The sequence below is a fragment of the Podospora bellae-mahoneyi genome, chromosome 5 (genome assembly GCF_035222275.1).
Source record: "Podospora bellae-mahoneyi strain CBS 112042 chromosome 5, whole genome shotgun sequence".
NCBI classification, from domain to species: Eukaryota; Fungi; Ascomycota; class Sordariomycetes; order Sordariales; family Podosporaceae; genus Podospora; species Podospora bellae-mahoneyi.
Window position 1 is genome coordinate 4068745 of NC_085884.1, and position 14747 is coordinate 4083491.

The following is a 14747-nucleotide window of genomic DNA, read 5'->3' on the forward strand; positions in this document are numbered from 1 at the left end:
CCCCAATGCTACAGTGAGTGATGCTCCCAACGGTGATGATCGTCCCTTGCAGCGTTGTTCCTGCCGCCGACAGGGATCACGGCTGTTTTCCAACCAATAAACACCAAGCCAGTGGATCCAGAGCACGTGCGCCTTCCCAAAATTAGAGCGGAAAGCCAGGACGCCAGGCAAGCAAGCCCCACTCGCTACCCGCAAGATCGATCTTCCAAGCAGTTTGACGCGCGCCTCTGTCCCGTCCATCCTCGTCCGTTCTTTCCTCTCATCAATTGCCCGGAGAAGGCAGCCAATCCCACAGCGCTTTTGTTTCTGAAAACCAGATTTATTTTGTGTCATCTCGTCTACTGACAGCCGACAACACGCCTCCAGCAGCTGGCAGTCCATACTGACTGGCTCGCCAGCTGAATTCCACTGTGTCGCAGGTTCCACGTTGGCGCTGTACCCCGCGGCTACCCACCAACATCACCTCTCCTCGCTGCCGGGCCGAATTACGTCAAAGATGTTTTCCACGGCTGCTGCCCTTCTGCTTCCGATTGCAACATTGCTACCGAGCGCTACAGATGCTCAGTCCCTGATAATCTCCTTTGCCGCTCTAATCTCGCGAGACGCTCTTTTGCCGCCTGTCGCGCGCCAGAGCTCAATGCCATTGTTTACCTTTCTCGATGCCTTCTTGGTGAGCAGTCCCGATCTGTCGGATTCCGGGACACTCTCGAGGACCGGCTGCTGGGCCTTGTGAGACCAGCCGGCCAGTCGCAGAATCGCCCGGCCGGATTTTGATCGCCTCCTCACAAGGCCATCAATGGCCTCCATTATCAGGTCCGGTGTTTTCCTTGTTTACGGGCAGTGTAAGGTAAGATAGGTAGGTGGTATTTGTTGGTTTTGGATTCCGTTGTAGTATCTGACTGATATCCATCTCTCTTGAGACGGCAATTACGCAGAGCCATGATGGATGTCGAGTGCGGCGAGAGGAGGCTTGGGTACCGTATGCACGAGGCTGGCGGCAAACTCCTACGAGCCGCTCTCTGGATGTTGGTACTATTTTTTGCACACGCCTGCATGTCTTCCGCTTCCCGCACCCCACAACAGCCATTCCCGCTTTGGGATGTTCTTCTTCGAGATACTTGTGTTCTCGCTGCATCTACGAGAGCTGGCGAAGTCACGGCACAGCACCGCACCATGCCCTAAGCGAACGGTGAGAGAGAGCCTGTTGGGCCCTCGACAGCTACCTACCTACCTTACCTACACACCTCGTCACCGTTGCAAGTCTAATCTCGCGTTTTCTTACCTTCTCTCTTCGTCCTGTCTCTTGTCCTTACTGCCGCCAGTGGCCGGTGATTTCTCTTCTATTGTCACCTTATCCACGGACCCCTACCCCCCCCCTGTCTAGCCCCCAGGTCCTCTTCGAGTTAACCGCCCTACGAGTACTTCCGCGTGCTCCACAGGGTCTGCTTGGTAGCCGCCCGCTCTTCAAACAGACGCCATTTCGAAACCCATCAGCCATTAGCAGAGGCCGCTGGCCGCTCATCAAGGTCTTTCAGATACAGATGCGTAGTTTCATCAGTCCAAGCTTTCCTGTCACTATACTGCTCGTTTCAGATCTCCTACCCCGGGCTGAGTGCCCTTCCCTTTTTGGCAACCAGAGATCAAAGCCTGGGTCTTATTCTCTTTCCACCCTTGTTTCTTTTCCGGTCTCCATCTTGAGCCTGAGATACTATAAGTCGACCGCCTCTCCTTCTCTCCTCGGCCGGCCTTCTCTAGCCAGTCATTCAGTCCTCGAGCCCTTCGACCCGCCTCACCGCGACCCCTTTCTTCTTTTTTTCCTCTCCATTGTTCATTTTGTCATTGTCAGGTTTTCCTACTCTGGTCTCATCTGGTTTTCTGGTCTCATTTGGTCTTGAAGAGTTTCCTCATCGTCTCCTTGTTGTCTTTATCAAACTGGGTTGCCGGCCTACCTTTTCTTGTTAACGACAACAACCACTACAACATCATAAACCGACCCACAAAGCCCGCCTGATAGGTAATACACTCGACCCGGGCCAAACAGAAACGCAAGATCGTCACCGCACCAATAAGGACCGAGGAGGCGAAAAACATAGCATGCCCAACTTGACTCGGGCACCAAGCAGCAGTGGAAGCAACGCCAATAGCAACAACACATACTACCATTACCCCGACGTCACATCGGCGCCCGACACAATGTCTTACTACCAACCCACCCGGCAGCTCTCCGGGTTCTACTCGGACCTCACCACCACCGCCGGCGGCAACCCCATGATGGCCGCTTCGTACGATCCCTACGCTGTCAACCCCGTCGGCCATGCGGTCCCGTCCCTGCAGATCTCCACCCACCACCAACCACCCCACATGGGCGGGCCAGTAGGAGGCACCCTTCCCACTCAGCACCGCGCTTCCTCGGGGGCGTGGAACCAGGAAGACGATCGTACCCTCCTTGCTCTGAGGGCGATGGGCAAGAACTGGAACCAGATTCAGCGGGAGGCCTTCCCGGGGAAGACGGGGAACGCCTGCAGGAAGAGACACGAGAGGTTGATGGAGAGGAGGGGACAGAACGATTTCGACAACAGGAAGCTGGAGAGGTTGTGCAAAGAGTACATGAGCATGCGCAAGGAGATTTGGCAGCCCTTGGCGGCGAGGTGTGGGGAGAAGTGGAACGTGGTTGAGATGCAGGTTTGTTTTTTTCCCCTCCCTTTCTTGCTTGTTCCAATACTGACAAGTGAAAAGTGCATGTCCAACGGCTTAAAAAATATCCAATCCCACGCCCGCGCCTACGCCCGTCGTGAGAGGTTAGAGACTGGCCAACCTTTGCCTTCGAGCTACGACGATGACATTGGGCTCGGGGCTCTCACTCCTATCGACGATGTGGCGGAACAGAGTTATTCCTCTCCTGAAACTACGGGGTCTACGGGTGCGCATAGCACTCCCGGCGCGGCGAGCAGCAATGGGAGCAGCGGGCATGGGATGGGGCATCACTATGGGGGCATGCCACAGTATCATCAGAGTTATGGGCATCAGACGGGGTATGGGCACGGGTACAGCAACAGTGTGTCGAGCACGGGGACGGCGTATGGTGGGCAGCAGCAGACGCAGCAGCAGAGTCAGAATGGGGGGCAGAGTCAAGGGGCGAGTCCGTATATGGGGCACGGGGGGAGGTTGCCTAGCGTTGGGGATATGGGGATTGATGCTATGCTTAATCGGGGGCAGCAGCAGTGATTTGGTTTTCTCTTTGACTTTTGGGATAAGGAGTTTTTTGGTCGGGGGTTTGGCTTCAAAAAAGGCGTTCGGGAGGTGGTTGGGTGAGTTCGGAATTGGGGTTCCGGATCGGGGTCGGGTTCGGGCTTTACTGTTTCTTCTTTTTTTTCTTCTACCTTTTTTTTTCTACTTACCTTTTCATCTTTTGGCAAGGCGTTGGGTTCCGCATCGGAGGGATTTTTCTTCTTGTCTCTTGTTCTGTCTCTATCAGATACCACACCATTCCTTGGCATTTTTCTTTTTTCCTCATAGTCATCACTTTTTCCTTTGTCTTAACTCCTACTTATCATGTCATGCTATATGCTATAGAGAAGAAAAAGGGGATGGATTGGGTGGATTGGATGGATGGAATAATGGGAGGAAGAGATTTGAATGAAATGAAGAATTGTTATGTTTTGATCACTTTTTCTGGTATCTAACTCGGGTGGTTTCCCGCAATAAGTGGCGGAGACCGGTGAGGTGTAAGTCGATTGTGGTGGGGGTTCTTGGTGACGAAGAGGCTGAGAGCGGCTGAGAAGCAGGTTGGGGGGGGTGTGCAACAGTGACGACCGTTGGTGGGCGGCGGCGCGGACGGTTGCACGTTGGTACCAGAGTTCAGATTTGGAAATGTGGACCAGTGTATGTGGAGTATGCACATAGCAAAAGGCTCAGTTGGGACAAGTTGACTGTTGTGGAAAACGGCAAGGTTTGTTGATGGATGAGGTGAGGCGGTGGCACGGGGGAGAGACAGGGGGGAGGGGAGGGGTGTTTACATCAAAAGATTCGGTATCTCGGGTATTCGGTCAGGATGTAAACTCAGGTTCCAGTTCAGTTCAGTGTTCATGCGTGGCGATGAGACAAAATACCGTAACGGTGAGGAATCACTATATGGCAAATGTCTTCCTCGAAACGAAACAACACAAGTGTAAGATGGCGACGGCGCGGTGGTGGGCTACTTGCTCCGCACGGCACCAAACGGAAAATAACACATTCAATGCATGCTGCGAGTCATATCTCGTAACCTCCGAAATATAGTGAGCAGCGGGCGGGGATCTGAGTGAATCCAACCCGGCCCCCAGGCGGGTGTGAGACTGGTTGGTCGAGAAACATCAACTGCGGGGAATAATCCCCCAGCGCCAGGGAAGGAAGGCAAAGATCGCGAGGATCGGGATTATTCACCTCCCAGTGGCGGGACAGAGATAAAAGTAAGCTGGTCAAGTCCGGATACGCTTGCTGACCAAGGTGAAGGATTCCCCGAGACGAACAACAATGACATAATCGGGCTTCTGGCATCAACATCCAGCTGTTGGTCCCCGAGATGTACTGCCCCAGCAACACACAAGACCCAAAGGAAGAGGCAAGATTGAGTTCTTACACATTTAGCCCCTCCTGCGACCTACCTTATCCAGAACCCATCATCGCGTTTTCTGCTTCTTGACCACAAATGCAGACCCCGTTCTGTCACCGCCCGCACATCTGACAGATGATCGATCGTGCAAAGAAAATGGTCAACATAGACAAACGCCGTGCCCATGCTTTTTGAAGAAAAATATAAAAAACATATCACGTAATCTTACAATAAACTCTCCAAAGAGTCCTCGAGCTTTCTACACCAGGGCACCATTCGGCCTTCCCGAATCCCATCCCCAGTCCTGAAGAGGCAGACAACTAACCACCTACTCTTCCTCATCGTAAAACTCTTCCAGTTCATCCTCCTCGGGCTCCCCCATCACACTCCTCCACACCCTGCCCCACATCCCCTTCTTCTGCGCCAACGCCAACACCATCACAACAGGCAAATGCCACACACTCGCCCAAAACAACCCCTTCGCACTCCCCTTGTGCCCCTCATGCCTCCAAAACTTGACCGCCTCGGCAACAAGCCACAAGTTGACCGGCGTGCTTGTGACAGCAAAACTCCACTCCGTCACCCCAGCCGCGCAGAGCCCAAGACAAATAGGAATAAACACCAAGCTGTACCTCAGCGCAACCCTCGAATTCCTCGCCGGGTTCGTCCAGGCCAGCATCCTCAACCCGGCAGCCTTGTACTCCTCCCTGATGCCCCATGACAGCGGCATAAAGTGCGGAAACTGCCAAGCAAACAATAAACTGGCAAACAGCCACCCTCCCAAGCTGGAGCCATCGCTCGCAAAGAGGAGCTCCCTCCACGTCCCATCTGCCGTCGCGCTCTCACCCGCAGCGGCAGCCCAGCCCATCAGAGGTGGGATACCGCCCACAATGGCGCCTACCCATGTGTTGAGCACGGAAAGCCGTTTTAACGGGGTGTACATGCCGGCGTAGATGGCAATGTTGCTCGCGCCGAGGAAGGCAACGGTGGGGTTGACGCCCCAGTAGAGAGCCAGTGTGCCTGCTGCGCCGCAGCCGACGGCGAACAAGACGGCCGCTTTGGTGGTTAGTAACCTCCTGACCAGCGGTCTCGCTCGTGTGCGGGACATTTTGGCGTCGGTGTCTGGCTCGTAGAGCATGTTGAGCGCGTTGGCGGCTGCTGAGCAGAGGGTTGTGCCGGTTGTGAGGAAGAGGAGGGTTAATGGTGAGAGGGAGGGTGTGGCAGTCGCGGCTGTGGAGAGAAAGGCCGGGACGGGGTATAAAGCGTAGGGGACCATGGCTGAGAGAACAACCAAGACTGTCAACCGCGGTTTCGAGAGTGACAGTAGAGATGATAGCTTTCGTCGGAGGGAATCGGCCGGATGTTGGGCTGCTGCGGCAGCGAGAAGGGACGAGGCGTCGGGCGCCATTGTTGCCGTCGGGGCATCGCTGGTAGCAGATGAGCCGCCCGATCCGGCTCCGGCCAGGACGGCGGCATTTCGTCTTTCGGCTTGCCGCCTCCGGTGGGGAAGCAAGGTGCTTGTGTCGGTCACATCGGGCGTCGATGCTGTCGGAGCTACATTGGTGCCATTGAATCGAGCCAAGAGGCCGTTCGACAGAAAGTAGCCGGTCCGTAGGGGGGTAGTGTTGCGCGGTTGTGTTGACCTGGTAAAGAACCTCGTGGGGTAGTTCGGGACAGGCCGTTCGGCTCCTGCTTTCAGGAGGACGCGCTTGGTGCACTGCCGGCACACGCTGTTGTCGAAAACACCAGACCGGAGTCTGAGACCGGGTATTGGCGGTGGCATCGTCGTTCAGGTGCCGGCTCGCATCGCCATCGTCGCCGTCAATTGGATCTTTTTGGGTAAACTCGATCACCAGCTCCTCTCCAGCTTCAGCGTGAGTGGCTCGCTAGTATTTTTTTGGCCCGCGCGCCAAGCGGTTGTGTGGCAGCTGGTGTGGCTGATTGCGCCCCGCAACGTTAGCTTCCACTGTGGCTCGTGTGGGAGCTTGGGCCTCACCTGGAACAGACAATCGACGTCATCTCTTTTTGATGCTGAACGTTTTGACAATTCCATCAAGACTCGAGCGGCCGCTGAATGCGCCTACGATGGAAACCAGAGGTGTATAGGCAGACACCCCCTCGGTCCTGCCTTTAGCCGCGCGTCCGGAAGTTATGAACCCGTTATGCAGTTTGATCCTTCAACTCCGAGCTCAGGAGAAAACAATGAACAGCGTCTAAACGGCCAATCGCACCACAGCAATCTCGAAATTCCATCCAAGTCCAAACAATTGGTCCCAGGAGTCCGGTTTGCCAGCTTGACGGAAACACAGCGCAGGAAGACGCGCGCGATCATCATCTGCTTGCTAGGTATTCCATCATCATCATCATGCCATGATGGGTAGACCCCGTTGTTTGTCTGCATGTCGCAGGGCCATCACATCAGAGACCGACCGCAGTGCGGCTGGCTAAGCGGATACAGCTCCCGTTCCCAGCAACGGCCTACGATCACGGCCCAACAGCGATCTGGCGTTACATGGCCCAGCTGGCCCAGCCCGTGGCTTTTTGACAGGCCTGGTCGTACCAATCCCGGCAGTTTGGATCTGGGCGTCACTTAGAGAGCTTCCGAGAGGATCTGAGAGCGAGCTCGGATTCTGCAACAACACAAGTGCCGAACGCCACAAAAATATTCCTGCCAAGATGGCAATTCTTCGGGATCTCAAGCGCCGTGCTAATTGTCCGACATTTCTCTTTTGATGCCTGCGTCCGGGTACGAAGCCCGAAGCTCCGGAGGGTGGGTCCGTCTTCGGTCCGCAAATTGCGGGGGCCCCGGAGCGGCATCCGGCACTACGGCTGCAACCCGAACGTCATCACTGGTTTTGGTCTGGTGCATGCCAACGCACTTTCCCCGCTCATCCAGTTTGTCAGAAAATATACCCGAAACTGTCAATATTGGCTGGGTTTAGTGACTTGCTGTCGTCAACAACTTCATTGAATGATCAATATCCACGGCTAGGTTCTGTAAAGTCCAACCACTTACTTGATTATCACCGACTCCTTATTTCCACCCCCACGTTCGCCCCCTCTTGCACCCGAACCCAATCATGACTAGCCTGCTCGATGAGCTCAGGGGACTGAGCTCCGTTGCTTGTGACACTCTTGACGCCGAAGGTGAACATCCCAGGTCTCCTCAACACACATTCTCACTGACCTGATTCCCCTGTGTAGTCGCCTCCAGATTCGGCCCATTTGTAGATTGCACCTCCAATCAAGTAAGCCTTTTCATGGTGGCAAAATCCCACCAATCGCACTGACAAAGATGTGGATAGGCCATAGCATACAATGAACTCAGCAGACTCGACTCAGACGGCAAGCTGGTCTACCAGCAACTCATACACGAGTCCATCGAGGTAGCCCACTGGATGTTTGCCAAACAATCCGACGCCACCCTCGAAGAGCTCGCCGTCGAGCTCATGGTATGCTCTCTCCCCTCTCTCTCCCCCCTTCCCGCAATAAAGACTTAAACACCCTCAAGATGGTCAACCTAGCCCTCCTGATAGCTCCTCACATCACCGGCCGTCTGCACATCCAGACGAACCCCAAGCTAGCTTACTCGACAGCCAAGACTATCAAAAACGCAGAACGTACGTGTTACCACATCCTCCCTCAAGCGCTCAATTTACTGATTTCAGCATAGGAGTCCACTCCCACTTCACCCACCTCTCCCCCTCCCTTTCCCCCAGTAGAATCTGCATCAAAATCCCCTCCACCCACGAAGGCCTCCTCGCATGCCGACACCTCGAAGCAAAGGGCATCACCACCCTCGCCACGACGCTGTTCTCTCTCGAACAAGCCATCCTCGCCTCTGCATCCTCCTGCCGGTATGTAGCCCCTTATGTCAACGAATTAAAAGTCCACTTTGAGCAAGGGTACGTCGACCCGGACAGGGACAACTCCCTTTTTCTTTGCGGAGTGATACAGGAATATTTCCGGAGGAGGGGGGTCGGGAGGACGGAGGTGATGGCGGCGAGTTTTGTGACGGTGGAGGAGGTGATGCAGCTTGCGGGGGTGAGGAATTTGACGGTTTCACCTGCGTTGTTGGAGGTGCTGGCGGGGACGAAGGTGGAGGGGTGGACGGGGGCGACGGTGGGGATGGTGGGACGGTGGGTTGGGGGGGAGGGGGGGTGGGATGAGGGTAGGGTTAGGGAGGTGGAACGGGTTGTAAGAGAGGGGATGAGGGGGGGGTGGAGGATGGCTTTCATGAGGGCGGAGGGGGGGAGGGCGGAGGGGAAGTTGGTGCAGGCGTTGAATTTGTTTGTGGAGGTGCAGGAGGGGTTGGAGGAGGTTGTTAGGCGGGGGGTGAAGCAAGGGCTATGAGGGGGGGCGGGTGAGGTTGTGGTGAGTGCACAAGGGTTGATGGTTAGCTCTGAGTGATGACGGGACTGGGCGAATAACATCCATGGCCCCATTTCAGCTTCTCAGTGTCTTTACTGGTGAGCGGCGAGCCTATGTGCCGAGTACACGAAATGAGAAGCCCAAAACCTCCTTCATCAACACCAATCCTCTCGCCAAGTTGGTGAGCCAATCCATCGTCCTAGATATCATTTTCAGCCTCTGAGCCAGCTAGTCAAATTCCCGATCCATGTCTCGGCTAGTCAACACCAACTTTGTGACCTTACTCCACATTCAAGTGTAAGTTGCCAAAAAGGCGCCGTTGTGGCACAGTTGGGTCTATCAAAAACCAACCAATGCCAACACATTCCAGCTGCATCTTCAATCACAAGTTGAAATACTCGAAATTATGGCGCTGAGATATCTCAAACTAAAGCCTGCAAAAACTTGCAAGCTGAACCAATTCTTGTGGCACGGTTCACCTTGGACCTTTTGACGCCTCTACTAGTGTAAGTGAGCTGACATGTTACACTGGCCCGGGGGGTTTCAGGGTGCTTTGCCGTATGCGTATTGATGTTCTTTTAAAGAATCATTCATTCAGGTCCTCGCCTTTGACGTGCGTTTTCGAAAGAACATGTTGCCTCATTATGATTGATGAACCAACCAATAGCATAAGGCGGCTAGTCACAAACCTCGTTGTATGAATGAGGCCTTGATTGACTCCGTTGCACCTAGTCCGAATATTCCCCAGTCCTTATATCAATCGATAATGCTTGGCTCCCCACAACTGGAGGCTGAAAAGAAAAATCGAGAGCAGCACTGTCTGACCCTTCAATTCGCACCATCCAAGCCTTCCTCCATAAAATCCCCCCCCAAAAAAATGCAACAGGACATCACCATCTCTCAAAAATAGAAAAAACTCCCCCAAAAAGGAGTTCCTCCCTGAGGAAGGATGGTCGGGGCCACCCGGGGATTGAACCCGGGACCTCTCGCAAGCAATGCTGTAGGGTGAACCCTAAGCGAGAATCATACCACTAGACCAGCGGCCCTTGTTGTGTGTTGATTTCATTCTTCCAATCTTCAACTTTTGTGGGTGGGTGGATGGCGGCGGAGGGCTCCATCCGCATGCACTTGTGGAGTACTCGGTATAAGTCAGTCCGAGTTGCTTCTCTTGGTTCTCGGCAGTCTCAACAACAACCACCACAGACGAAGCATCTGGAACACCAGTCTCATGATGTAAAAAGTATCACCGATGCAGTGCGGCGTCAGCTCCCAAATATGTTAAATGTATGCACCAATCCAGTGCGCTCAACATCAACCCCAAGTCAACACACACACAACACCACACAACACAAGCATCATCATCAAACCTCAAACTTCATATATCATCTACTTTACACCTCCCCAACCCCATAAACTATACACAAGTTCATCATCCACTCTTGCTCTCTCATAAAACAAACGCCACCTCTCAACCCAAAATAAGCAATAATTACTCAACCCCCAACCATCCCCCTTCGCAAAGCAATAATGCAATAGTGTGCGCATGTTGATATAGCACAGAAACACACCCACCCCAACCCGTCCCATGCCCCTCAAACTAATCAACACCCTCAAACTTTGTACCCAGTCCGGTCCGGTTCATCAACAAGCAAAACTCCTAACTCCAAATCACCATACAGAATCCCCCTCGGTGATATGCAAAGCCCCTACCGCCAAACCATACTAGGCCTGCTCCTCAAACCCCCCCGTCCTCGTCCCCCCATCCTGAGCCTGCCCCGAAAAAGCCTGAATGGTAACCCTTCTAGCTTTCCCATCCCCAATCCCCGGCAGTCCACCAATCCCCGGAAACGGCGGCCCCGGCTGCCTAGCCCTCGAACTTCCCGGACTATGCCCCGGCCCATCCTTGTTCCTCAAACTGCCACCACCCCCCATATTCATCCTCCTCGCCTGGCCCTGCGTAAGCCTACCGTTCGTCCCCACCGAAGCAACAGCGCTGTTCAGGCTCAAAAACGACAATTCCCCTCCCTTACCAGGGGGAGAGCAGCTGATAGGCGGCGACCTTCTCCTCTCCGCGCTCCCGCGGCGATGGCGCGAGATGCCATTGGATGCGGCGGCCGATGTGGCTGGCCCCGAGCACGACAGCGAAGCCCGGTGTCCCGATACTGACCCCACTGTCGACACGCGCTTGGCGTTCGAAGAGGCGGTGCCAGACATCAGAGACAGGCGCTCCTTGCGCTTGTGCGAGTGCAGAGCACTTCTGATCTTCAGCGGGTCGAGGGTGGACGACTCCGAGTCGGAACCCGAGCCGAGCGATGCTCTCGGTAACCTGGAAATGCCCGATGGCGACAGGCGCTGGGGCTGTGGCGGCTGTGGAGACTCATTCTCCTTCAGGGTAGAAAGAATGGAATTATTGGGAAGTTTGGGGCTCACACTCCGGTATTGAGGAGGCGAGAAGCTGTTGCCTGCTCTACTTACGGGAATGCTGCGCAGCGGCGACGGTTTATCCTCGACATCGCTCGATCCGGTCAAGTTCAATGTAAAGGTAGGCGGCGGTGGTGAGCTGGTGCCAATCTGTGACGTGCGGGACTTGGAAAGGAACCCAGCCTGGAATCGGTTCGTCGAGGGCTTGCTGACACGAAGGGTCGATACGTCGGGCAGAGACATGGTTGAGTCGTCATCATTCGGAGATTCGCAGGCTGTGGGTGCGGGAACCGGGGCTGGGGCTTCCTTGGGCGGCGGCGAATCCGGGTGGTTGAGGTATGAGGGAGCCGGGGGAGGAGCCGGAAGGGACTTTTCGGTGGTATCGATAAGGGAGGCCTCGGCCGGGGAAGAAAACTTCTGGGGCGTCTTCTCGAAGTCAGCCAGGGTTCCATCCTCCGTCTCGTCATCGCGCCAGCGGACAGAGTTCTTCTTTTTGACAGGCGTGAAAGACACACCCTTCCTGGCGGTGCCGACCTTACGGCGTCTCGGGGATGAAGCTCTCATCGGAGAAACAAGTACCTGCTGTTGCGCTGTCGACAGTGCGGCCAGACCTAGGGGCGCCGGGATGGGTTTGAGGTTGTGGACGCTGAGCGACTTATTACGCTTGGGGGTCCCGCGCTTGGTGGGAGGGAACAGCTCGACGGGCATCATGGATCCGTCCGGCTTGACGACGTGGGAGGCTGCCGAGTATCCGGTTTCCAGAAGACGGCTGATAATCCCCTTGGCGTGAGTAATGGCTTCTTCCTCAGTCATGTTGAGCGTCTCAGACAGCGATGACAGAATCTCAAACTGAGCCGTCATCAGGACCTGGAGCACAGCCGCATCACCGGCCTTGTCCTGCTCCAATACTTCCCAATAAGCGTCCCGCACAAATGCTGTCTTTAGTGACTCGGCTTCCCGTGTCAACGTGTCTCTCTCCGACGTGTCAGCAATCCCGTCGCCCTTTGGTAGCTGCCCTAGACTGTGGTGCAGTGCCGAATCCAACGCCCTCTCCCAGTTTGACCTTTCCATCTTTTGCCGGATATGATGTCTGCTGCTTTCCAGCTCGATCAGAACCCCGTGCGCCGTCTTGCGCATAGCCGACAAGTTGGACGGCATCGCATCCTCGTCACCCCTGGAATCGCACACAGCATCGAAAGCAGCAATCCACGCTGACAGGAGCCCGCACCTTCTTTCAAAGATCTTGAGCTTCTTCATCATGTTGACCTTCTCCTGCCTCTCCTGCGCCGCATTTTCATATGCTGCACGCAGCCTGGCAATTCCTTCCTTGACAATCCCATCCCGCTTGTCCATCTGCTTTTGGAACTTGGTGAAGAAGATCTTCTCGGCATCCTTTTGCTGCGCCTTCAACTCATTAATCATGGCCATCTGCTCGTCAATCTTGACCAAAAAGTCCTTGACGTGGCGGTTGACGTTGAAGACATTGCGAGTGACCTTGGTCTGAATGTTCTTTGCGCGGTTGGCATATCGGAGTGTGTTTTGGGTCTCGTCAAAGTGCTCACTCGACGGGCTGACACACACAATCATGACCGTCTTGCAGTTTCCACCAAGAGAGAACTTCAAGAGACGTGTGAGCTTGCTGTTACGGTAGGGAACGTGATTCTTCTTTCGTGGATCGCACAGCGCATTGATGCAACTGCCGAGCGCAAGGAGTGACTTGTTGATGTTGGCGCCCTCGATCAGTCTTTCTCCTCTGTTCTTGGTAGCACTGGCGCGCTCACTTCCGGCAAGATCGATGATGCTGAGAGTAGCCATGGTATGTGGTTCGTTGATATCGGCATTGCGGTCCTTCTGGGCGATGTTGATTTGGAGCACGGCGTGGGATCGGGACGAGACGGCGTTGGCCGCTGTGGGCGATACTGTGCGATACTCGTTACCCTGCACTATCATATCCATAACCTCCTGCACGTTGTTCGGGCGGTGGCTGGTGAGACCGGGCACCGAAACAGCCTGGTTCGAATCCTCGCGCAACATCAGCCCTTGCTTGCTCCCGCCCGGCACCAACAGATCGCGGATCGTTTCGTTGTAGATTTCGAGGTAAGAAAGGGTGATCTCGGTGTGCTTCTCATCGCTGCGGTCCTGAATCTTTTCGAACAACTCCTGCATTGTCAAGAAGATGATACCCGGCGACTGGGGCGTGCCCGTGATGGTGTGTGTTTTGCCACAGCCCGTGGCGCCGTAGGCAAATACCGTGGCATTGTATCCGTCCAGAACGCTGTCCAGCAACCCCCTGGTTGTTCCTTCGTACAAGTCGGCCTGCGTCGCATTTTCGTCGAATACTCTGTCGAAAGCAAAGACTTGGTCCTTGACCTTCTTTCCGCGGGGAACGACGGATCGGGAGAACTTTTGGACAGGGTTGTCCTCGGGCGGATCGAAAACTCTGCAGAGTGGTAAGCTCGAGTGTAGACTATCATCTTGTTTGTTGGCACGTACAGGCATCTGTCATCGACGACCTTGATCACTGATCTGAGCCCACGTTGGTGCAGTTTGGGAGTGGGAGCCGCGGCGAGGGAGCCATCGCCAAGAAATACTGTGCTATCGTCGTTCCTGACTCTGTAGGGGGGTTTTGTCAGTTTCGAGACTCGGGCTGCTCGAGGGAGGGGCCAGATATGCTCGAGGGAGGGGCCAGATATGCTCACAGTTGCGCAGCTTCTCGAATGGTGAAAGGTCGCACTCGCACTAGTTCCCGTCAGTAGGTAAACAAACACCCAGCCCACCAACTCTTCCCTCCGGTGTGTGCCCTACCTGCGACCATAATAGACGAGGCATTGGGATCCATCTTGGGCCCTCTGGGTGCCAGCCGCCCTCGCAGCGCGGGCGACCTGGCAGAATGTGGGACAACAAAGCCGTCAACAAAGGCCCCTCGGTAGTTTCTCGTTCTGGCGGTGTGTGGTGGTGGTGGTGGTGGTGGTGGTGGTGATGGTGGTGGGTGGGTGTATGTGATGCGACGAGATAAAGTTAAACCAACAAGAAAAGAGCGGAAGGAAAGAAAAGGCACCGTTGCCTCTGTCGAACGCAAGACTCCCAGAAGGAAAGACAGGCGACTCCAGCGAAGGAAAGGAAAGAAATGACGTCCCGGTCCTGGCTTCGTTTCTTCCTTTAGGTGTCTGAGGCGGCTGTTGATTGGCGCATCTGGTTGTTTTGGACACTCCACTATTTGGTTTCCACGGCGACGTAGCTAGTGCAGGTCTGTGCTGGCACCAGCCCCACGTTGACCCCGCCGGCTTCAGGCACAAAACACCTTGGCACCGCTGGGCACCTGATGCCACTTGGGGCCAATTGCTTGTTTTGACTGCCTGAGGCT

At 54.9% G+C, this 14747-nt stretch overlaps 4 protein-coding genes and 1 non-coding gene across 5 annotated transcripts; 3 read left to right on the forward strand and 2 right to left on the reverse strand.

The window, feature by feature from the left end:
• Positions 1-196: 196 nt before the first annotated feature.
• On the forward strand, positions 197-3624 carry QC761_511550 (uncharacterized protein). Its single transcript, XM_062880317.1, has 2 exons — positions 197-2682; positions 2737-3624. Exons 1-2 carry the CDS (start codon positions 2095-2097, stop codon positions 3223-3225), a joined length of 1077 nt encoding a protein of 358 aa, XP_062731578.1. The 5' UTR covers positions 197-2094; the 3' UTR covers positions 3226-3624.
• A 1022-nt stretch (positions 3625-4646) lies between these two features.
• QC761_511535 (uncharacterized protein) lies at positions 4647-8944 on the forward strand (the record flags this gene model as incomplete). The annotated part of the gene is given in 6 exon segments (XM_062880315.1): positions 4647-7532; positions 7543-7738; positions 7796-7839; positions 7897-8043; positions 8103-8211; positions 8265-8944. The coding sequence occupies 5 exon segments, from the start codon at positions 7672-7674 to the stop codon at positions 8942-8944; spliced, it is 1047 nt and encodes a 348-aa protein (XP_062731579.1). The 5' UTR covers positions 4647-7532; positions 7543-7671.
• COX10 (Protoheme IX farnesyltransferase, mitochondrial) lies at positions 4920-6374 on the reverse strand (the record flags this gene model as incomplete). Its single annotated transcript, XM_062880316.1, has 1 exon — positions 4920-6374. The coding sequence occupies one exon, from the start codon at positions 6372-6374 to the stop codon at positions 4920-4922; it is 1455 nt and encodes a 484-aa protein (XP_062731580.1).
• A 973-nt stretch (positions 8945-9917) lies between the features above and the next one.
• Positions 9918-10008, forward strand: QC761_0086240. The gene has a single exon. It is a non-coding gene; the product is annotated as a tRNA-Pro (tRNA).
• Positions 10009-10225: 217 nt separating this feature from the next.
• KIP3 (tubulin-dependent ATPase kip3) lies at positions 10226-14533 on the reverse strand. The gene is made up of 4 exons (XM_062880314.1): positions 14189-14533; positions 14083-14122; positions 13877-13994; positions 10226-13823 (listed from the first exon to the last, which is right to left on the reverse strand). The coding sequence occupies exons 1-4, from the start codon at positions 14210-14212 to the stop codon at positions 10685-10687; spliced, it is 3321 nt and encodes a 1106-aa protein (XP_062731581.1). The 5' UTR covers positions 14213-14533; the 3' UTR covers positions 10226-10684.
• Positions 14534-14747: the final 214 nt, after the last annotated feature.